This window comes from Balaenoptera ricei, chromosome 5, assembly GCF_028023285.1.
Source record: "Balaenoptera ricei isolate mBalRic1 chromosome 5, mBalRic1.hap2, whole genome shotgun sequence".
NCBI lineage: Eukaryota > Metazoa > Chordata > Mammalia > Artiodactyla > Balaenopteridae > Balaenoptera > Balaenoptera ricei.
This window is the reverse complement of record NC_082643.1, coordinates 48650518-48675265: the sequence shown is the minus strand read 5'-3', so window position 1 is coordinate 48675265 and position 24748 is coordinate 48650518. Positions and strand designations below refer to the sequence as shown.

General features: G+C 42.1%; 1 protein-coding gene across 4 annotated transcripts in view; it reads left to right on the top strand.

Annotated features, from left to right (window-relative positions):
- FRAS1 (Fraser extracellular matrix complex subunit 1) overlaps positions 1–24748 on the top strand; it is a 447355-nt gene that overhangs the window by 226748 nt on the left and 195859 nt on the right. For all 4 annotated transcript variants that reach the window (XM_059922796.1, XM_059922794.1, XM_059922793.1 and 1 more), the window contains exons 15-18: positions 2814–2957; positions 11136–11276; positions 12834–12974; positions 14273–14449. In XM_059922796.1, coding sequence (XP_059778779.1) covers positions 2814–2957; positions 11136–11276; positions 12834–12974; positions 14273–14449 — 603 coding nt within the window. The remainder of the gene's footprint in view (positions 1–2813; positions 2958–11135; positions 11277–12833; positions 12975–14272; positions 14450–24748) is intronic.

Sequence of the window (24748 nt, the reverse complement as noted above, 5' to 3'; positions counted from 1 at the left end):
AGTGACAACTTAGGAGGCCTCTCAGGTGTAAACAGGATTACAGAGGCTGTGGAAGGAGCCAGAGGCATTGCTGGCTGGGTCAGTCCTGGGCGGGGCATCCAGAACCCTTGATCAGTCACATGGCGTGCTTAGAGCACCCTGCTCCGTAGAACTGGTGTAGGTGAGGGGGAGGTAGCAGAAGGTAGGGCTGGAATGCTAAGTAGGGCTCCGTCTGAGTGCCGTCCCTAAGTCTGTAGCCTCTATCCTGCTCATCCTTTGACCCCCATTCTGATTGGCAGCACCAGGGGTAATATTAAAAATATTTAACAAGCAGTATGGCACAGATCAGATCGGTTGGAAGGAGGGGAGTCCCGAGACCCTCTCCCGTGTCAGACCTTTTGTCGTTGGAGCATGGTGTCTGCCAGCGTTCCCAGGGCTGCGGCCAGAATATCAGGGAGGGGGCCAGGATGACAGCCATTTACCAACCAGCTTGGAAGTATTTTTACTATGTTAACCGCCAGTGCAGCTGAGTATCTGTTAAATGCTCTAAAAAGCAAAACTGATCAATTCCACCGCCCTGATTAAAACTTTTACAGGATGAAATCCCCTGCCTGCCTGATACTCGTGATCTGACCCCTGTTGTCTTTTTTGCCTCACTCCCCATCATCCCCTCGGGCACTTACTCCCCGGGGCCCTGGCTCACCTGTGGCAGCTGGGAAAGCCCCACAGGCTAGCCCTGCACCTCGCATGTGGTAGGTGCTTCTGTAGAACATTGATAGATTAGCCTGGCATGTCTTCTTAGAAATGCAGTTGGGTTTTTGTTTGTTTGTTTGCTTGTGTGTTTAGGTAATGGCTTTGAATCAACTCCATTTCCTCAGTAAGGCAGAGGCACTTAACACTGATTGACACTTCCGATAGTGACTGTAATGAGTATTGGAAGAGTAGTTGACTAAATGAATGACAGGCACATTTCATGTGCATTCAGGGTGGAATTTGTTACTGGGATCTTTGCATCCACATATTTAGTTTTAATGTAGTGTTGGTGGCTTATCTCAACACAAACACTGTTCTCATGTACCACTTGTAAATAAGGTGTTAAATGTAAGTGGAGTTTGTAGAGCACCCAGCAGTGTGCTTGGCAGAGTTAACAGAAGAGATATGGACTCTGCCCTCATGAACGTTTATGGTCTAGCAAGGGAATCAGATAATAAATAAGTAAACTTTGTCCGTCTCTGCTTTCCACCTGCCATTGTCATCTCTTACCTGGACCAGAGCAGTCAACTCCACACTCATCTCCCTGCCGGCATGCAAGTCCTTAAACCCTCTCTACATGGCAACCAGAGAGGGCTTTTAAAAAATCTAAATCGGGGCTTGTGTCTATCCTATTTAAGCCCATTCACGACTCACGTTGCAGTTAGGATAAAAATCCTAATTTCTTTCCATGGTCTCCAAGGTCAAGTTTCATAGGGCCCCTGCCCACCCCTCCAGCCATGAATCAGGCCACTGTGCCCTCTGTTTCCCACGGTGCCCCGCTATGTCCACCAGGTCCAGTCACAAGAGGAGCCTCCAGTTCCTTGAGCCCCCAGGCGCCTTCCCTTCTCAAGAACTTTGTTCGTGCTGCTCTCTGGTTCTCCCTTTGGCTGGCCACGTCTCACCCTTTAGGTCTTCCTAAACTCAGTCCCTTCCGCTTCCACTACTGTTACTCTTTATCGAAGAGCTCTTCCTAGCACTTGACACAATTTGCGATCATCTCTGAATTTGTTGAGGAGAAAAGTTGTCTGAAAAGAAGGCCTTCCTGTGCAGTTTAGAACTGAGAGGAGAGGATTGGATCTTGAGATGTGCCATGCAGGCATCCTTTCTTCTGATTCCAAATGGATCCCTAATCAAGTTACTTAGGTACAGTTCCCAAGTCACTTGTGACCAGCAGAAGCATTCTCCCTGCCAATTCTGGTCAGAATGAATACCTCTGAAAAATAGGTTATGTTCCATTGTGAAGCAAACATTTTGAAAATCAGAAGCATGGGTGGGATTAGCCATACAGACAGTTTACCAGATCTGAATATATTCAATCATTCAGAATAGGCCTCTCTTTATAGACCTGCTAAGGTGAAGAGCAAGCATGAATAGTAATAAAAAAAATAAAAAATCAAATGCCGGAAGAGGGGGAAATGTTCAAGTCTTAAAGGAACAACTTTGGTCTGGAAACAACGTATAGTTAGAAACCTAAGGTAGAAGAGAAAATAAGGGTTTGTGAGTCCTCAAGATATATGTTTAGAGCAGATGCTACTGGGGGGGGGGGGGACCCAGAGGCTGAGTTCTAAGAGTTGTGAGGGAGGACAGAAGGATGGGGTGGGGGCAGGGGGAGAGATGGAAAGGGAGGGAAAGAGCAATAGAAATCAAGCAGCACCGGGTCTTTCAAGGTCTAATCAAGGACTAGAGTACATGGCATCCCTCCTTAACTGATTCTCCATGTGTTGGAGGTTAAGAGCAATTATCTAGTTGACACTTTGTTGTGTGGTTACAAAAGGCAAGGTGATGGAGGGCCATCTGATTTCATTAGACAGACCATATTTGTCTAGAAATTATGATTCCCTGCCCTGTGATTCCCATTACTCAACAGCCTTTGATTTCCTGTTCCAATTCTCTTAGCAGTGATTTATGGAAGTTGTACTTCTGGCCAACAGAAATAGGGGGGTTTTTTTGGGGGGGGGTGTTTTTTTTCTCCTGTGGTGCAGGTATGTGCATAGTGAAGGAGTGAAAATCCTCCTTATAAATCCTAAAGCCTTTGAAGAAAAATGGCAACTAGTCCTTTCTGCCGTCTTTTGTTCCTGCAGCCTGCCACGAGTCCTGTGCGGCCTGCTGGGGTCCCACAGAGAAGCATTGCTTGGCCTGCAGAGACCCCTTCCAAGTGCTGAGAGAGGGCGGCTGTGAGAGCAGCTGTGGCGACGGGTTTTACAACAAGCAGGGGACCTGCAGTGGTAAGTGTCCGGCTTTGCAGGCCAAAGCAGTTTTTCCTCTTCCAGCCTCCCTTGTTTCATTCAATTCATAGCACCAAAAATCAGTGTTTCTTTTATGCAAATGCTGGTAAGATTGACGGTGTTTTAGCAGCTTACGAAACATGTTTCTTTTCCACTGGCAGAATCCCCATTAATACCTTTGCCTGCAACTACTTGATAGGTTGGGAGCTCTCTGTAGCCTCGTCCTGTATCTGAAGACCACGAGGCTCAGGCTGCTTGCTCCAGGCCCACAGCTGGAGGGAGAGGAGTGGGGCTTCCTTGCTCCAAATGCCAAACTCTTCATCAACACCAGACTGCCTTCCAAATATGCATGGGGACAAGACACTCTTAGGCTAGCCAAGGGCCAACCTACCTTCGGTGTTGGTGCCACTGAATTAAAGCTGAAGCGGTTATTGTCTCTTCTACCTTTAACACCATTACAGACAATAAGAGTTAACCCAGCATAGTGCTTCCTGTGCTAAGCACTGTCCCAGGTGCTTTCTAAACATTAACCAATTGAGAGGCAGGAACATATTGGGGGAGGAGGTGGAGCATGACCTTGGGCAAGTTACTTAATCTCTTCCTATGTCAGTTTCCCATTTGTAAAATGGGAACAGTAGGGCTTCCCTGGTGGCGCAGTGGTTGAGAATCTGCCTGCCAATGCACGGGACACGGGTTCAAGCCCTGGTCTGGGAAGATCCCACATGCCGCGGAGCAACTAAGCCCGTGTGCCACAACTACTGAGCCTGTGCTCTAGAGCCCGTGAGCCACAACTACTGAGCCCGTGTGCCACAACTACTGAAGCCCACGCACCTAGAGCCCATGCTCCACAACAAGAGAAGCCACTGCTATGAGAAGCCCGCCCACCGCAATGAAGAGTAGCCCCCGCTCGCCGCAACTCAAGAAAGCCCGTGCGCAGCAGCGAAGACCCAATACGGCCAAAAATAAAACAATAAATTTATAAAAAAAAAAAAATGAGAACAATAGCAGTACTCGTGGTAGACAGAATAACGGTTCCTCAGAGATGCCCACATCCTAGTCACGGGCATCTGTGAATACACTGCCTCAGATGACAAAAGAGACTTTGTAGGTGTGATTAAGGTAAGGATCTTGAGATGGGGGAGATTATCCTGGATTATCTGAGTGGGCCAGCGTAATCACAGGGGTCCTTATATGAGGGAGGCAGGAGGATCAGAGTCAGAAAAGGAGATCTGAAACAGGAGCAGAGGTCAGAGTGATACCAGGGAGGGGCCATGAGCATGCAGGCAGCCTATAGAACCTGGAAAAAGACAAGGAAATGGATCCCACCCCACCGCCAGAGCTTCCAGAAGGAATGCAGTCCTGCCAATGCTTTGATTTTGGGACTTCTGACCTCTTAAGCTGTATGATAATAAATTTGTGTTGTTTTAAGCCACTGAGTTTGTGGTCATTTGTTACAGCAGCAATGGGAAACTAACACACACCCAGCTCAGAAGGCTGTTTCAAGGACTGAGTTAACGTATGCAAGGCATTGAGCACAGTGCCTGGCACGGAGTAAGTGCTATGTATTTAGTGTTTAATCCTCACAATTTCGTGAGGTAGTTATTACCATCCTCATTTTTCAGATGAAGAAACAGAGAGGTTAAGAAACCTGCCTAAAGTCACGTAGCTAATAAGGGGCAGAGTTGGAATTCATGCTAGGTCTTCTGGGTTTAGATCTTAACTGCCTCATCGCTGCTCTACTGCTCCCTGTAATGTGATACCTCCTTATGCACCTCTGCCCATTTTCCCCTCTCTTCTCCTTCTCCTTCTCCTCTCCCTTGATCCTCTTCTCCCCCTTCCTCCTTGTCTTCCTGTCAGTCTTTAGATCAGCGGGCTACCCCTGTGGACATTGCCAGGTCCACAGGTAGGCACCTGACGGTGAATGAAAGGTTTGAATCCAGTTTATCGTGATGGCCATACCTGTTGAAAGGCCTGATGACTTTTTTTTTATGACTGAGTCCACTAAGTCAATAAAAAATGTGTAGCCCATAAAACTTCCTTGAGTTATTGCCCTCATTTTGTTTGCTGAGCAGGGCAACAGCACAAATGGGATGATCTTTGGGACCTGACAAATCCACTTGTCCTAGGGAAGAGAGATACCCCCTGGCAGCTGCTTGCTTAAAGCGGTGCAGGGATCCATCAGCATCGCTGGTGTGAGAAGTCTCACTCAATATGGACAAGTCACAGGTGGCTTTTGTGTGGATTCAGGAGAGAACAAGGAAAGAAAGGCAGGCTGCCATTACCCTGAGCATTTTAATCTTTTTCTGCCAACATCACTTTCCTGCTCAATTAAGCCAGATGTATTCTCTATAGGTCAGCAGATGTCAAATTTGCACTAACTTAAAGGCCTGAAGGCATTTACCCTTTAACTCCCCAAGGAGGCTGGCTACTGTCACTGACAAGGAGTGGTGACACGGACCTGCTACCGAGACGATATTATCTGGAATGAGAAAGCAACTTTTGCTAGGGATGCGTGTATGTAAAAGGAGGGATGGTTAGTGTGAGCCTGAGGCGGTGAGGGGTGGGAGTCTACTTGGGCAGAGAGGTTGAGTGAAGAAAGCCAGGTCTCCTTGCAGACTGGAAGAATTTTAAAAAAAGACTACTGAACAGGTGGCTTAGGGAGAGAGTATACATCTGAAATGCTATCTGTATACATTTTGAAACAAAGCAGAAAGAGAACTTTCAAACAGGAGGATGGACCATTGTTGACATTAGTCAGCCAACCGGTCAATTGATCAATAGGTAATTACTGAATGCCTGCCATATGCTTAGCAGATACAAGACTTTGTGATGCCATTGGCATTGACCAGTGGCCCTTTTGATAGACAAGGCTGGAGTTTAAACTTTTCATAAAATTGTTCGAGTTCTCTAAGTTTGTATCAAATGCCTTCAGAAAGGTTCATATAAATATTTTCTAAAGCAACAGTGAACCAAGTCGCTGATTGGTATCGGAATGTTAATTAAGACTCTGATAATGCCGACTTACTTTCAATTCAGATTAGTACTATTCGAGATAAAGACCAGCTGGTGTTGGTTTAATAATGTATAACCAAGCAACCCATATCTGTAGAAATCTCAAAGTTGAGTGCTGAGAAAAATCCAGCACAACCTGTTATAAATGGTGCTATGCCCTGGCCGAAAGAATTTACAACCACCAAGTTTGTCTGTGGTACATGCTTTGAGTTTTACAAATATTAGATATAAGGCATGGGGAAATTCAAAGGACAAAACCTCCCCATTCTTTAGTCATGTAAGTACTTGAGCTGTTATGAAGGGCTTTTCTGACTCTAGCTAACAAAATAAATCAACAAGTTCAGAGGTTTCTGTTAGCCATTCTCACTCTCTTCCTTCCCCCTCTCCTTTTTTTCTCTTTCCTTCCTTTTATACCGATTTCCCTTCCTCACCTAGGCAACTATTTTAATTTTTTTAATCATCTTGTTTTTAATGGGCTCATGTAAAATGGGTATTGTTTTCAGTGAGTATACGTATATGTTTGTTTTTCTTAAATGATACCACGTTATAGAGTTCATGTTGTTCTTTTTTCACTCAGCAGTATGTTTTTCAGATTCACCCAGTTGCTATATCATCTAGTCCTTTGTTTCTCACTGCTGCATAGTCCTTCCTGGTCTACATCCCCTACAGCTCTCCCATCTGCTCTCGCAGGGACGGGATCCCTCACTTCCTTCCATCTGGACACCATCACTAGGGAGCACCGGTGAACAACCTCCAATATGTCCTTTGATGAACTGGGTGGGAGGTTCCCTGGGATGGATGGATAACCTGAGAGCAGAACTGTTGGTTTCTTTTTTTTTTCTTTTTAATTTAAATTTATTCTTTAATTGTTGACTCTGCATTTTCTTTATGTGATAAGTAGTGCCAGGTAGCTCACCAGCATCTACACTCCCAAGCATAAGGGCTCTTTCATCTCTACATCCTTGCCACCATTTGGCATTATCAAACTTCAGGGTTTTTTTCTGGTCAATAGGTATACAGGGACATCCTATTTTAATTTGCATTTTTCTGATTATTAATGAGTTTGAGAATATCTTCAACTCCTGTTGGACTTTTGTGTTTCCTCTTTGATAAATTGCTTTTTGATATGTTTTTCCCATTGTTTCATAGGCCTTGCTACCTTTTTATTGTTGATCTTATGGAATTCCTTGCACCTTATAGATATTAACTCTGTCAGTCATAAATATGCAAACGTTTTCCCATTTCGTTACCTTTTAGCCTTTAATGTGGTGCCCTTCGTTGAACAGAAATCTCTAATTCATCATTTTTCACTTTAACATTTTGCTTTTGAATTTTTGTTTAAGAAGACCCACCCTGCTCAAGTTCACAAAGAAATTATACTACAATTAATAGAAGAAATTCTATTAATTTCACAGTTTTTCCTTTATGTAGGTTCTTGATCCATCTGGAGTCCACTTCTGTATATGAGTTTAAGTAGTGATCCAGTTTGATTTTTTCTCCATTTCATGATCCAGTTTTCCCAGCATCATTTAGTGATTCAATCTAACCTTCTCCATTGATCCTTATTGGATATTAAATTTCCATATGGACATAGGTCTGTCTCTGAGCTGTTTGAGTAGTCCAAATTTCTGTTCTTGTACCACTATCACATTGTTTTGCTTTGTTTTGTTTTTTCCCTTAATTTCTGTTGCTTTGCAGTATGTCTCAGTGTCTGATTGGGCAAATTCTCCCTTTATTTCATCTTCATTCTTAAAGTTAACTATTCATGAACTTCAGAGTGTTTATTGAATTACGAATAAAATTCAACTGGAAGTTTTATTAATATTGTATTGAAGTTATAGACTAGTTTGGGGAGAAATGACATCTTCCTAATAATTTTATTTAAATTTACAAATTATACGCCAAATATTACTTTAGGTGTATCCTAAAACATTCGATCTGTAATGTTTTTATTGTTGGGCAATTCCAATTTTTAAAAAATTTCTGCAATTCTTTATTTCTGGGAAAATCCACTTAGCTTGTAGATTATTCAGTTCTGTGGATATGTCAGTTCTAGAATAGAAGCTTCAGAAGTTTTTGGAGGGTAGGAGAGAAGAACGCTTTTTAAATTCATTTTTGCTTCTTTGCTCCAGCTATGCGTTGAGGGGATGATTTTCTTTTTCTCTGATATGAAGGCCACTGCCTTTGTCCATTTACTGAAGATTATCTTGCCTTACATGTGTGCTTCTAGAGAGATGCTGAATCCTCTAGGATGCAGGGTGGAACATTTGGCCCCATCAATTGCCGTCCTTTTTCTCAAGTTCTTGAAATCTTTTTCAGGAGGTTAGTATGGTGTAGGTGGATTAAGAGAACAGACAGAATAAATCTCAGTAGTTTTCTATTCCTGAAACACTGATTCTCTGATAGCGAGAAGAAGTTTGTTTTGCTTGTTTTTAAAGAATTTAGCCAGTGAGTATGCAATAGATTGAGTCATAGACTTACCTGCAGCTGCATTCACCCTCACCTCCCTTTTCTACTCAGAAAAGGACTTTCTCTGTTCTGTTCAAGACTAATCTCTCCATCTGTACTTTTGAATGTAACTCCCCTTTTTTCTCCTAGATATGCTTTCAACAATTATTCTACCTCTTCTCTTTTTAAAAACCTTTCCCGAGGTCTATATTTGCTTTGGGCTTTTACAGTATTGGAGAGGCAATACATCCCCTTAACCACCCCCCCTTTTTTTTAATTGGAGTATAATTGCTTTACAACGTTGTGCTAGTTTCTGGTGTACAATGAAGTGAATCAGCTATATGTATACATATATCCCCTCCCTCTCGGACCTCTCTCCGCCCCCGCCATCCCACCCATCTAGGTCATCACAGAGCACAGAGCTGAGCTCCCTGAGCTATACAGCGATCTATTTTACACATAGTAGTGTATTTATGTCAAACCTAATCTCCCAATTCATCCCACCCTCCCTTTCCCATTCTGTGTCCACACGTCCATTCTCTACATCTCTATTCCTGCCCTGGAAATAGGTTCATCTGTACTATTTTTCTAGTTATTTCCCCTCTATACCCTTCCATTCATGGCCAGGAGCCTTTAAAGGAACAGTTGATAATCATGGCCTTCACTTTCATTCTGTCTGATGACTCCACTGAAATGGTTATGGCACAGGTCACTCGTGTCCCAATTTCTAAGTGAAGTGAACCCTCTTCAGTCTTTATTTGTCCTCTCTGTACCGTTAATGTCTTCCTTCTCGCAACTTCTTCCTTTCTTGGATTCTCAGCCACCACACTCCTGTTTTCTCTCCTACCTTCGGATCATATCTTCTTAGTTACCTTTGCTAGTTTTTTTCCTTTTTCAGTAAATTTTGGCGCTCTCCAGATCCTTGACTACTTCTTTCTTATCCTTCATGCTTTTACTGAATAAATCAACTAATTTCTGATTTCAGCAACCCCTATGTGATGACCCCCAAGCCTCTCCCCTGAGTCCCAGAACTCTAAATCAGGCCGTTTATTGGACTGCGCGTATCCCAAACTGAGTCTGTCGTAATCCCCCGCTCTCCTTTCTGTGTTCCTTGAGTGGCATCACTCGTCTCCATGCCAGACCCCAGGCAGCCATCTGAGACACTTTCACCTACACAGCTCTCAAATCCATCACCTCATTCACAGCCTTGATTCACCTCCCAGTCATCTTGTTCTGTGAGCATTGCCACGCTAGTCCAGCAAGGCCCCCAACTCTCCTTCCTCACCCCTCCAAACTGTCTCCGAACTAAAGCCAAAGTGATCTTTCTTATACACAAACATAGCCGTATTTTTACCTTGTTTAAATCTGTGTAGGCGCTACGGACGTCTTTCATAGGATGAGAATCTAGACTATAGAGTTTGGCATCCAGGTTACCATAATCTGGCCCTTCCCACTTTTCCAGCCAAATGAACTGCTGTTTCCCAGGATTTCCCAAGCTCTGGGCCTGTACTCGCCTCACGGCTTCAGCCGGGAGTACGTTCCCATCAGCTTGGCATGCTCTGACTCGCTTTCCAAGATAATGCTCAAGGGTCATTTCTTCTATGAATCCTTTCTTAACCTTTCATACCTCCTACCCCACACACATTCTGTTGAAATTTTTATTGTGTCTATACAGACCAATCAGTGATATGTTTAATATTGCTAATATTACATATGTTTATCTCCCTCTGGCAGACTTAACAAGCCCCTGAAAGCAGAGACCAAGTTGATTTGGGTTTTATGTCTCTACCACCTGGCACAGTACTTGACACAGAGCTTAAGAAATGTTTTGGGGGCTAACTGAATGGATAAGTGAACGAGTAGATCCTGGAAGGCTGTGTGAAGTTCAGTGATTTCAACCAAATTTTGTAGCATGACCTTACTTTGTAGAACTCTGAATTCCTGAATTCTCTCTCCAACCAGGGTTGTCAGATAAAACATAGGATGAAATATTTGGGACAAACTTAAACTAAAAAAGTATTCATTATTTATCTGGAAATTCAAATTTAACTGAGCATTTTTATTTGCTAAATCTGGCAACCCTACCGCCAAGGCTGTTTTGACTTTTTTTTTTAAATAAAGTTATTTATTTATTTATATTTTAAATTTTTGGCTGCATTGGGTCTTTGTTGCTGCTTGCAGGAGTTCTCTAGTTGCGGCGAGCGGGGGCTACTCCTTGTTGCGGTGCGCAGGCTTTTCATTGTGGTGGCTTCTCTTGTTGAGGAGCACAGGCTCTAGGTGCACGGGCTTCAGCAGTTGTGGCTTGTGAGCTCTAGAGTGCAGGTTTAGTAGTCGTGGCGCACAGGCTTAGTTGCTCCGCCGCCTGTAGGATCTTCCCAGGCCAGGGCTCGAACCCATGTCCTCTGCATTGGCAGGCAGACTCTTAACCACTGTGCCACCAGGAAAGTCCAGCTGTTTTGACTTTAAATCCCATATTAAATTGGATACACTGGTAGGTGGGCCTCAGAGTATTTGTTATGCTTAGTTTAATGAATAATTATTTGTTTCTCCTTCAACTGCAAAAACAGAAATGTTGGAATCAAGGAAATAGAACTTAGCTGAGCAGCCAAAGAATGTGATTACTATGTTGATACCAACTATGGACGTTGTAAAGAATAGACTTTCACTGCTCCCTTTGCTCACTATTGATTTTCTTTGATGGGTTTTCCTCCCCCTTAGCTTGTGATCAGTCCTGTGAGAGTTGTGGCCCCAATAGTCCCAGATGTCTTACCTGTGCTGAGAAGACCGTGTTGCATGATGGGAAATGCATTTCTGAATGTCCTGGTGGGTACTATGCTGATGCCACTGGCAGATGCAAAGGTAAGACATGGGCAATTGTTATCATCGTCATCATCATCATAATCATCATCAAAAAAGTATTTAATACATGTTTGATTATAGATGGTGCTATATGCTGCTCATCTGGAAGTTTGTGTGCATGATGGAAAAATGGCAAGTTAAAAGGAATATCTTTTCCTTATAGAACCTATGTGTATCTGGTACACATTAGATCTCCAGTGATCTCATCATTAGAGATCATTGGATCTTTTTGAAATGCCAAGAACATCTTTAAGATCTTTACACAATCCTTGTGTACTTATAAACCATCACTAACTCAGGTTGTAGGTGTGACAGAATCATTCCATAGATGGCATTTATAAACACATATATTGGCAACTACAGCACACCACAAAAATAAAATTAAAAAGTAAATCAAGTTTGGGAGATTATAAAGCTAAACTGTGTACCTATTAAAAATTTGGTTTTATGTGCTATTTATATAGTGTTTCTTTCAGATTTATACAATTTAAACTACAAAACATTCCCATTTGAGATGGGAATTTATTGCTGCCTAGGACACCTTGATTGCCCTTCTTCTCCAAATCAAACACACGTATTCTTACTTCCACCTGTTGGCAGGATATTTAGACCTGTCCCACAACCTTGTCTTATTAATCTCCTGTTTGTTTGCCAACCTCTTTACTTATACAGTGTTCATCCCTTTTCCTCAATATCCTGCCCTCAACGGTCTGATGCTGTCCCCGCACTCCCCTCTCCCAGCTCCTGACCATGGTCCTCCAGAGCCTTCTTGCAGGATCTCACTCCTATCCCTTAGGATAGCATGGTACCATCTGCCTCTTGGAGCCAGAGATGCCCCACTGTTACCAACCAGGACAAAAGCAGCAGAGACGCATGCCTGACATTGCCATACATAGTGGTCAGATTCTTTAATATAATTCTTACTTAGAATCCTAAAATGTCCAGTTGTAAGTGTCTTAAATGACCATTTAGTCCAACCTCTTGCCATACATATGCCAAGGAAACTAGGCTGGGGGAGACCCAGACTTGGCTAAGGGCATAAGTTAGGGGATAAGCCTGTCAAAATCCCAGTGCTCCCAACATCCAGATCCATGAACTTTCCCCTCTTCCCTATTCACATGGGAGTTTTAGGTTCCGACAGACCTAGGGCTAAGTCCCAGCTCTGCTACTAATTAACCCTGTGATCTTGGGTAAATTTTTTAACTCCCCAAGACCTCGGTTTTCTCATCTGTAAAATGGGGTTAATAATACCTACCTCATAACGTTGCTCTGAAGGTTAAAAGTGGCAATATGTATAAAACACTGAATACAAACATAAATAAAGGGTAGCTAATAAATAATTGATAGAACATGGTGAAAGATGGATAAAGGGGCAATGTGGGCAGTTCTGGTGCTATAACCACCTTCGAACACATGTATCTCTTGATTTTGTGCAACAGCTGAAGGGGGATTGAGTGATAGATGAGAGGGCTTCCTAGCACATAAGGAGCCTGGCCAAGAAGTAGGCGCCCTAGTCACCTCGGTCTCATTGTGTTCCCCTCTTCCTCTCTTCCTCAGTTTGTCACAACTCGTGTGCCAGCTGCTCAGGACCCTCGGCCTCTCACTGTACGGCCTGCATCTACCCCCAGGCCCTGCGCCAAGGCCACTGTCTGCCCAACTGTGGAGAGGGCTTCTACCCTGACCACGGGGTCTGCAAAGGTATCACTGGCGTCATCATCATTCTTGAGAGACTTTCCCATCACAAGGACATTAGATATAAGTTACTTTTCGGGGCAACTTTTCCTCTAGTGTATCCTATATGGTTATGTATGCATTATATGCTTTTTTTCATTACCAAGGGATAATCTGAAAAATCACATTTGAATATTTGTGAAGACACTCAAAAGGGTATGATTTTTCTGGCCATCCTTGAGAGGAATGTCATTCCCTTTACCGTGGTACATTAAAACAACCCAATTCTTATTTCCTTCTTTTTCTGTTCTCGGACCTTTGCTAATGTTTTTCTTAGTCTTCATTTTGTTTTTCCCTGAAGAACTTCTTTTTGTTAATGATACTGTTGAGCAAACTGAGAGTTACTAGCAATGCCTCTGGGTTGAGTAAAATGGAAAATCTTCAATAGCTGTTTGCCAAAAAGTCTTTGGGCTCATTGGGAGGACAGTCTCATTTGAGCCTTTTGAAACTAGAACATTGGGAGCAAACACTTTAATTAAGTAAGGTTAATTTCTGTTTATTTATACGTAGGGCACCTTGGAAAAGAATGTGAGAATAGTTACAAGAAAAATATATTTAAAACAGGGATGCTGCAATAAATATTCTGGAAAAGAAAATTTAGAGAATCTTTTAAAGGACAGTAGAGTTCATTATATCAGAATGTGGGCAGGAGAGATTTCGAGTACTCTCTTTGGCTCTGATTTTCACCAGTAGCCAAGGAAAAACCAGAAACTGTGATGGATTGTCAAATGCTTGTTGCTGCTCTAAAGGGGCCTCTTCCTTGTCTAGAAAAGCAGCCTTTCCTCACATAAATTCTAAGATAAATTTGTTGCCTGGACCCCTCTATAGTGGGTGATGGATGCCATAATGGACAGTAACACAACTACCATTTTTGCACAAAATACAGTAACGGACCTTATAGGAATGCTTCTTAAAATCTCCCATGAAAACTGAGGCTGTAATGTTAAATCATCATCCACTGTATGTGAATCTCTGGAGAACCAAGCCAATATTGTCCAGTTTGCTTTTTTTTTTCCCCCCATGATATAGCCTGGCAGCCCTTCCAGGACCTGAGAAATGTTACTAGTTAACATCACCTGCATTTGGCCTCTCACAGATATTGTTATTATCACCTTGGGCTTTGTATAGAACATTAGAAAAACAGTTTCCTGAAAAGATGTATCTGGCGCACTTTTCTGAGTGATTTTGACTTAATCAGTGACTCCCCTTGGTTGCAACATGTATCTGATCCTTGGATTTTTCCTGCATTTTATTCCTCTTGGCAGGCTGTCATTCCTCTTGCCTGACTTGTGTGGGTCCAGAGCGCTCTCACTGCACCCAGTGTAAGAAGCCAGAGGAAGGACTGCACATTGAGCAGCTCTCTGGGGCAAACATCACCTCTGGCGAGTGTCTGTCCCAGTGCAGAGCCCAGTTTTACTTGGAGAACACTGGGCTGTGTGAAGGTGAGTAAGCCTGATTTGAGGAAATGTTAGGTAGCTTCTGGGCTTACCTCTTGAGGGATCCTGTGAGGTGGGACCAAAGCCAGAAGATCTTGGCTTTCCCATTACAGTGGTTCCTGGATGCTTGTGGATGGAACAGAAGACCGACGTGCAAAAGAGTGACCCCCACTGACATCCTCCTTCCCTTTGTGAATAATAGGTGATCTTAAAGAGCTAGTTGCTTTTACCCCACTGTCCCCAGAGTTACACTCTCAGAAATTCCTGGTCGGAATTCTTTCAGAGACAATATGAGTAACCGAGACAGACCCGGAGCTCATTGTAGAATCACGTTTATTATTTGTTCTAATTTGCTACTCTGAATATGAATTGGTCTCTTCAGGGCAAAATCTGGACTTATGTCAAAATTTAGAAGTGATTCCTGCCATCGTTTTGGCATATCATCTACAGAGAATTGATGCCATCCTGAATAATTTGACTCAGAGCTGGGTCATCTATAAGTGGTTGAAGATGAGATGAAGGGGAGATACATATAATTTCTTGGGAGGTAGGGGATGCCCCCCCTCTGCTCCTACAAGAACCTTCCTTGCTGTTGGATGACATTTTTAACTCTCAAGCTACTTGGAAAAAAATTCTACTTATATTTTTCACTGTAAACATATGTTCATTAAGGGAAATTTTGGATGTAGAAAAAAGTAAAAAAGTAATCTGCCCACCATCTACCAGCTAAACCCAGTTGCCTTTACCTTTTTGCTATAATATATCTGAGTCTTTTTTCCTGTACACTTTGAGTTTTTATTTTTGCAACATAACTGTAAGCATACTGCAGACTCAATTTTGTATTACAAGCTTAAAATTTAAAGTGGCTTCAATTTTACATTGGAATGTACTCCCACGTGGAAATGCTGGATTTCAAGGTTAGGTTAAAAGATTTTGGACACAGTGAGTTATACTGCATAGTAGAAATATGCAGAATTGGAATACAGAGACCCCAGGCCAGACACTTCAGCTGTCTGAGCCTTTGTATCCACAGCATTAGAATAGGGATAATTATCTTTCACCCAAGCTTTTTGCCAGGATCAAAGGAGGTGCAGAGTGTGAAAGTGCTTGGTAAATTGTAAAGCCGCCATGATCACTTGGTATAAATTTCGGTCCGTATACTCAGGTATCCACGAACATTATAACGGTAACCCGCTGCTCCCTGGGATGCACCAGGTTCCAGGGGTTTTACATGGTGTCTAAAATTCGGGGAGGGTCTCTAGTCCCCAGACATGCTGGTTTCCACCCATATATGCATTGCCCAAACTTTACATGGTCCCTTAAACTCTCGTGGCTCTGTTTCCGCAACCACTTACAAAATATGGGACTCTTTGTCACTAAGAGTCCCAATGCCTTCCCAAAGCACACACCACACAGCCTTCCCTTCTGAGCCTAGGACAAATAAAGAGGAAATCTTCCCAGGCTACTCAGAGAGGTTAACCTCCTCCTATGATTTTGATCACTTTCTTTAAAATGAAAAATAGGGAATTTAGAGAGGGATCAGAAAGGAGAAACAAAAATAATGAACACTTTAAAAGTTAAAATGTTAATATAAATTAGAGTAACCAGGGTTATTCAGCCAGAAAATAATATTCCTGTTGATTTGGTGCACACCATGATGCAGACACTGTGAGAAGTGCCTTATTTGTTTTTTTTTTCACTGGGTCCTGATACCAGCCTTATGGGGTCAGTGAAGAAGCTTAGGTTAGAAGAAGTTAAGGCTGTAACTTGCTCAGTGTCACGTAGCCAGTACGGAGTAGCGTCCAGTGGGGACCTGAGTCAGCCAGGCTCCGGTATCCATGCACTACACCAGCGTGCTACTATAATATGGTCGCTGAAGGGGCAAAAGCACAGCATTACAATGCTGTAGGATTGAGACGTCTTAAATTTCAGAAAGCATCCTTGACCAAGGGGAATGTTCTGGGAATCCCTTTTACAGACACCTTTTAAAAAAGATTAGAATCTAATCCCTCTGGAATGATTTAATTATGGCCCCCTGTGAAAGGACTTGATTGACCTCTTGAGGACCTTGTAGCCCCGACATTTTATGCTAATTCACACAATATTGTTAGGTATCACACGTATAGCTCTCTACTCACATTTACTACCAAATCCCATGCAATCTCTGCTAGGGAGATTGTTGTACTCAATTTATTAGTGATGAGAATGTGGTAGAAAGAGGTTAATTGAGTTGCCCAAGATTCCACTGGGAAACTGAGTGCAACCACCAATTGTTACCAATCTTACCTGAGTGTTAAGTGTGTTGATTGATGTATTTCCCGTCACTCATCCCGTATCTCTGGCAACCTTTCTGCCTTCCCACAATCTGTTCCATTTTCAATTCTGCCGAAGCCTTGTCTCAGAACTCAGGCCTGGGAGCCCTGTGAGAATGCATTGGGCCCTCCTTCTCACACACACGAGAAATACCCTCTCCTCTTTAAGGAACGTTTTAAAAGGTTGGAGTTTTTGTGTGTGCCACTGAGAGTTGATTTTTACAGACCTTTTCATCTCAAGTGCTTTTCTATAAAGAAGAAAAAAAACAACTGTTTTCTGGAACTCTCCCTCTTCCTTTCTCTGAGACTGCAGCACAGAGTGATTAGAATATTACCACGGCTAATGAATGTGAGAGGCAGATGCATTATAGGAAGAAGCAATTTACTTTAGAATCTGAAAATTTTCAGAAGTTGTTATAAAAGTTTCTACTCTGAGATACATGACAAACCCAGGAATTATCTAGTGGAAGATGTAGCAAATTTACTCAAGATATTTGACTAAGATCCAAGTCTGTGATTGAAGGATGAAAAAATATAAAATTAACAAACGGTGACCAAAGAGAATATTATTTATTATTAGCTGGAGAACAGTCTGTCTTTATTCATTCCTTCTACAAATGTTTCCTGAGTGTCCCCTGGGTGCCAGGCATTTTCTAGGGACTTGGGGTGCCCTCGTGAATGAGTCAGATGAAATCCCTGCTCTCATGGAATCTATATTCTAGTGAGAGAAACAGAAAATAATAAATGAATAACAGCAGCAACGAAACCCACGACATACACTTGGCTAGTGGTCTGTACTATGAAACTGACATCAGGGTGATGGGGAAGACAGAGGGGTGGGCTGAGGTGGGTTCCAAAGCAGAAGGAAGCACTTTGGTGAGATGGGGACAGAAAACCGCATGTGTTTCTCCTGCGTTTTGGGCTCACTCTCAGAAATGAACTTGGGTACTTCAGAAGGTGGAGCTTTGACTTTATGCTTCTTTTATACACAGCCTCTGTGTTTTCAAAGTGTACCTAGAATTGCTGGTACGAAATAAAATCTGTTACTAATCGTAGAAGATAATTTGGAAGTGTTTCCAGTAGTCCGCCAAAACTGTACATGTTTAAATATTAATCTTGAGTATTAGCTAAAAGAAGGACTTCAGTAATTTTATCCAGAGTTCATCTCACCTGTTTAACTGATTACTCACTAGCACTGACAGATTCTAGCTTCTAAAACAAACAAAAACCCCAAGAAACACCTGTCAGTACCCTTGCACAAATAAAACAAAACAAATTAATACAAACCCAGGCCCTCCAAAACAAGATCAAGGGCCATCCCTTACTTTTTCGTTCATCTTCCCCACTAAGTTTCCATGCCTCTGAGAGCTGGTGTGAGTCTAAATGAGGTCTCCAAGCTAGAGCTGGGTAGGGACCCCTATGTTGCCCAACTCAGGGGCACTATTCTCACGGTAATTTATGTGACTGGTGCCTTCTGGAGTCATTTAGTGACTGGGCAGCCCAGGGTGGATGGACAGGAGGAAGGACCTGGGGTTCCTGTCACCGGGAGGCCGCTCCTCTCTCCTACGGGTATCCTTAGGATCCGGGCAGATTGCTCAGCTCAGTCTCAGGTTCTCCTTCCACTCTTGCTGAGGATTTTTTTTTTCATTTAAGGGATTCAACTATTTTGAAGACTCAGTTTTTGGTTGAGGTCTCTCTGTAGAGCAAAACTTCTCATAGGAAACTCCTGAGAACCTTGTTAAAATGTGGATTCAGATTTCGTAGCTCTGGGGTGGGGTCTGAGCTTCCGCGTTTATAACATGTTCCAGGTGAGGCTATGCTCCTGGTCCACAAACCATAGCTTGAGTAAGCAAAGCCTCTAATTAAAGAATGATAACTACACCACTTTATCATATCACTGGTGTAACTTCTTTCTAACCATAGCAGTTTTTAAAAAATCCTAATTTTTACTTCTTCTCATTGCATGCATTTTACATATTACAGAAACTTTAAAAATATAGACAAAAAATCCAAAAACATCTATTACTAGGTTACCCAGATTTAGCAACTAAAAATACAGGATTTTTTAAAAATCTGATGTAAAATTCAATGCTAAAAATTTTGAAAGCCTCCGTCAAATTACTTTAAAGGAAAAGATTGATTGCCAAAATCAGCCCAAGAAGACATAGAAAGCCTGAGTAAATCAAAAGTCATACATAAAATGGAAAAGGTTAACAAAGAACTTCCTCAGAAAGAGGACTAAGCTTAGACAGTTTAATGTGTGAGTTACTAAAACCATCTAAAACCCAAATAAATAAATCTTATAAGATTCTAAAATCCCAGAGCATAGGAAAAGATAGTATATTTTAGAATACACTTGTTTTTTGGTCCAGCATAACACTGATGCCAAAATTAGAGCATTAGAATGAAAACACTACAGATTCTAGATAAAATTCCTTTAAAAAGATCAAATTGAATTCAGAACTGTGTTAAAAGTTTTAATGTTTATATAAGGTTATTTTAATACTGTATAGATCAGCTCATATTGAGATACCTATTAGATAATTTATCATGTCAAAATGTCAAAGGAGAAAAAATATGATCATGGTTATTCGCTGAAAATCTGTCTAACTAGATCCACAATTGATTCTTTTTTTTTTAAATCATGATCTATTCTTCATATAAGGAAAAGCCTCATAGTAAATCAGGAAGATGATTATATAAAAAATATAGGATTAGGAAATAAAAATATTTAGCACATAAAAAATGAAATGTTTAGTATGCCCAAGTATTACCTGAGATATTCTAAAATATTTTTCACTCTTTATCTGAAATTCAAATTTAACTAGGTGTCCTTTATTTTATCTGTAAATCCTACCTATAACCCTTCTATCTTCTATCTCTCTTAAACTTTTGATATAGATTCTTACAGTTATTTACACACACACACATATATATGTCACTTTATTGTTTATAGAATTCCATACAACCAAGAATTTGATTGGAAATCCTGTGTGTTTATATTTACTCCCATTTTATAGATGAAGAAAGTGAGGCTTAGAATGAACCAACTAAAGAATAGTTTAGCACTGGGGGATCCTGGGCTCTAATAGAGGACATGGTTCCTTAGGAAATATTTCCTTCTTTCCAAGCCTAGATCCTTTGTTCTTCTTTTTGCCCTAGAGCTTTACAATTTAATTTCAGGCCAGGCCATCTCAATTAATGGTCCAGCTCAATCACCATGTCAAAGACTTGGCAGTGGTGGAGCAGCAGGTGATATGAACATAGTTGGGATGATTGGACTACCCACATAATTGCCCCGATTCTGTGGCAAAATAATGATGGGTTTTTTCAATTCCCACACAGTTCAGCAAGAGGGTTCAAGATAATATAATTTTGAGGAAATTACAAGTTTTATTTTAAAAATGAACTCTGGGGACTTCCCTGGTGGTCCAGTGGTTAAGTCTCCAAACTCCCAATACAGGGGGCCCAGATTTGATCCCTGGTCAGGAAACTAGATCCCGCATGCCGCCAACTAAAAAGAAAGATCCCACATACCACAACTAAAAAGAAAGATCCCGCATGCCAGTACTAAGACCCGGCACAGCCAAATAAATAAGTATTTAATAAAAAAATTAAAATGATCTCTGTAGTACAATAATGAATTTTACCTACGTATCTTCTAATGTATTATGTCAGTAGAAACATTGTGCTTCAAAAAAGAATTCAGAGATAATAAACATCCCAGTGGCCTCCATCCCTGCATCGCTGGCTTTTCATTAAACTTAGAATGATCACAGAGCTTTGGTCAGGGAAACATCAGGGAAATTTTAGCAACTAAATTTTTCCAAGCCTTCTTTTTCAGTCTTGAAGATAGTATTGCCTCCTTAGGCGGATCTTACTGCATGGGGCAAAATTGCACAAAATCAATATAGGTTTGGTCTCCATTTTTTTTTCTAGTTTTATTGAGATATAATTGACATATAACACTGTATTAGTTTAAGCTGTACAACATAATGATTTGATATATGTTTATGTTGCAAAATGATCACCACAATAGGTTTAGTTGACATCCATCACCTCACATAGTTGCAATTTTTTTTCTTGTGATGAGAACTTTTAAGATTTACTCTCGGGGCTTCCCTGGTGGCGCAGTGGTTAAGAATCCGCCTGCCAATGCAGGGGGCACGGGTTCGAGCCCTGGTCCGGGAAGATCCCACATTCCGCGGAGCAACTAAGCCCGTGCGCCACAACTACCGAGCCTGCGCTCTAGAGCCCGCGAGCCACAACTACTGAGCCCGTGAGCCACAACTACTGAGCCCGTGCACCTAGAGCCTGTGCTCCACAACAAGTGAAGCCACCGCAGTGAGAAGCCCACGCACCGCAACGAAAAGTAGCCCCCGCTTGCCGCAACGAGAGAAAGCCCGTGCACAACAGTTAAGACCCAATGCAGCCAAAAAATTTAAAAATAAATTTTAAAAAATAAAAGGATACAAAGAAATTTGAAAAAAAAAAAAGATTTACTCTCAGCAACTTTCAAAAACACAATATAGTATTGTTAACTATAGTTACCATGCTGTGCATTAGATTCCCCAGAGCTTATTTATCTTATAACTGGAAGTTTGTACTTTTTGACCACCTTCACTCATTTCCCCTCCCCTCAGCCTTCCCTACCCCCCAGCAATCACCAGTCTGTTGTCTGAACCTTATCATTCAGCCTAGCTCTAGCTCTTGGTTGTCTCTTAAACTTTTGTGATTGTCCAAGTCACTTTCTTTGTTCTTAGTGGCACCCAGTAGTTGAGGGTGTGCAAAGCCCTGTCCCTGTCCTAAAAGGATCTCAGTCAGCACCTAGATGCTGGCTGATTGGATCTGGACCCTTCTGCAACGGCTTCTAAAGTGTGCAAATGAACCTCTTTCAGAGAAAGTCTGGGAGGTGGGTTTTCTGTCCACTCCCTCTGCACTGAGCCCCGAGGACATGGGAAGCCAGTTAAGAACTGCTCCTCTGTTTGCTACAGTCCTGCTGAATCCACGTACTCAAGCCCTGCTGATCACCAGAGTCAGGCCATCAAGGGGTGTGTCCTCTGGGCAGCAGCCACAAAAGCCAGGGCACTGGAAGTGCACACAGGCTCCTTCCAGGGAGAAAGAGTGACCTGGAGCCGGGCAGAGGGAGGGCCTGACCTCGGCCCAGGTCTCAGAAGAGGATTGCAGCCTCTACGTGTATGTTAAAGTAGAAGCCTGACCCTCAGGCTGCAGCTTTTAATGTATGCAAATACGTCCCTTTCAGGAAAAGACTGGGAGATGGGCATTTCTGATGAGGCCTCTGCCCTGAGCCCTGGGGGAACAAGCACCACAAATCCTAGTGAGCTTGTGAAGAACTGTTTCTTTATATGCTCTAGTCTTAGAGGTTTTCTGGATTCAAGCCCTTTTGACTTTCAGAGTTAGAGTTTTGGGGTCCCATTCCTCAGGTGGAAGTCTTAAAGTTGGGGTGCTAGATGTTAGTTCTAAACCCTTAACTCCTCAGGGAGAAGCTGGGCGTTGTGAGTTCCCTCCTGATTGTATGTCTCTGCCTTCCTACCCGTTTTGATGTGGGTTGTTTTTTTTTTTTTTTTTCCCCCCTCATTCATCTAATGTGTAGGAGTTGCTCAGCTAGTTTCTGGATTTCTTTTAGAGGGAATTATTCTGTGTGTAGCTGTAGATTTGGAATGACCATGGGAGGAAGTGAATTCAGGAGCCTCCTATGTTGCCATCTTGGACCAGAATGCCCATTTCTTTTTTTTTAAATAAGAAAATTCATTGATTACTTTGATTAATTAATTAACTTGCTTTGGGTGAATGGGAAGAAATAAAGTACACTGTGGTATTTTGATCTATTTAGTTCTTAAGATTCATTCTGTGCCTTAAGGCACAGACCTTTAATTAAAGCAATAAATGGGGAGGGGTCGGCGTGCTCTGTTTAAGAGTATATTACTATTTATGAAGTTGGGATTCCCTTGCATTAATGGAATAAAATACGTAGCATCTATATTAAGCAACGGTCTTTAGTGTACTCCCTGGAGTGCTGACATAAGCTGTACAAATGCATGCCTTCTAGAAATGTTCCAACTGCTTCACTTTCCCCTTCTTGCTTTTATAGCATGGGTGTGCTAGGCTTTGGGGATAGAAAGACGAAAAAGATATAGACCATACCTTAAGGAAAGCGTGATCAAGTTGAGGAGACTGACACTGGACAAGAAATTAAAAGAACATGATACAGGTTGTAATGGCTGTAGGCACAAAATACAGGAAGAACACAAACAAGGAGACTGTCGCGGGGAGAGGGTATGAGGAAAGATTTGCAAAGGAAAACCACATCATCAGGCTGTGGAGGATTAATGGGAATTCACCAGGGGAGAAGGTGGGAAAGGGCACTCTAGGCCAGGGAGACAGCAAGTGCAAGGCATGGCGTATCTGGAGAAGTATCATGCATTTGGTACTCCTGCAGTATAAAGTCCAAAAGGTGAGTTGTAGGGAGTGATACAGGAGACATGGGGGTGAGTCCTGTCATGAAGGGCTCTATGTGCTGTGCTGAGGAGTTTAGACGCTACAGCTTTTAGAGAACCAGTAAAAGATTTTAAGTAGGGGAATAATTTGGTCAGTTTGCATTTTATAGTGATCTCTCTGGCCCTGGTGTGGCAGGTAAGTTGGGAGAAACAGTGGGGCTGGTTAGAAAGCTGCTGCACTAATCCACATCAGGAGTGATGTTGAAGGTCTACACCAAGGGGCCATGGGGATGGTTAAATTGGGATATTAGACAGAGATTTATGAAGTGGAAGTCAACCTACCTTGGCTGTGTTGTGGTGATGGAAAAGTAGAAGTCTTAAGGATCTCAGCATGAGTGTCTTGGTGAATGGTGGGGTAAATGTGAGCCAGGGAAAGAAAGACCAGGTAGGGGGTAGGATGTCGGGTTGGAGGTGGATAGTGAGTACAGTTTGGACAGAGGGAACATGATGCCATAATTTATAATAAGTAGATAGCGATTGAGCTTGGAAATGGATACTGGTAGTATTGGGGGAAGGAGGAATATGAGATACCAGTGAAACACCAAGCAGAGATATCCCTTAGGCAGTTAGATTTATGTGATTAGAGTTCAGGGTAAAAGTCAGAGCTGTACGCATAAATCTGGGACTCACCAGCATGGAGGTCATCATTAAAGCTATGGATGTTTGCCCAAGAGTGAGAAGAAAAGGGCAGAGGGTCTAATTTTGGGAAGCTCCAGTATTCATGACGTAAACAGAGAAGGGCTGAAAAGAAAAGATCAAAGAGAAAGGAGACCTAGAAGTGTCTGCCAGTGTTTCCATCCCCCTACCCTGCCCCCCCACCTTCCTACTTGCCCACCCTTTCAGTCAGCAGAAACTCATTTACTGAGAACTTGTGACATGCCCGGGACAGGTATTGCGGGAGTCACAGAGATGGAGATGTGATTTTTACTCTTTAAGGGTTCCCAATCTAGTGCGGTGTTGGGGAGGTAGGTTAGATCATGTTCATTAAAAAAAGAAAGAAGAAGGAAAAGAAAGGTGAGGGAAAGAGGGAGAGCGATTTTATTTGACTTCACTCCTTTTAACGTTCATCCCTCATCACAGTATTCCTACTGCATATCCTAGAGGATTTTGATATTTACATCATAATTTGAAAGACGTCTACCTCCAAAAATTGTTTTGACATGAAAAGCCAGGAAATTTTATATATGAAAATTGGGACGCTGGCCCACTTTTTGTATTATTAAAAAGAAAAAAAAAAAGTAGTAGTGTTCATTGTCTGAAATTTAAATAGAAAATAGAATGAACAAAAAATTGATATGTTTTAATTGTTTGAGGTAAAATTTTTACTGGAGTCAGGTTGACTGGAATTTACAACCATCTGAAGACACTTTTAGTACTGACACTATTAGTGCTTAAGCAGCTCAGTTATGCTTTTTCAGGAATATACTCAGCCATCAACCGGAAAGCCACTCTCTAAAAATGTAGTGTTACATGGA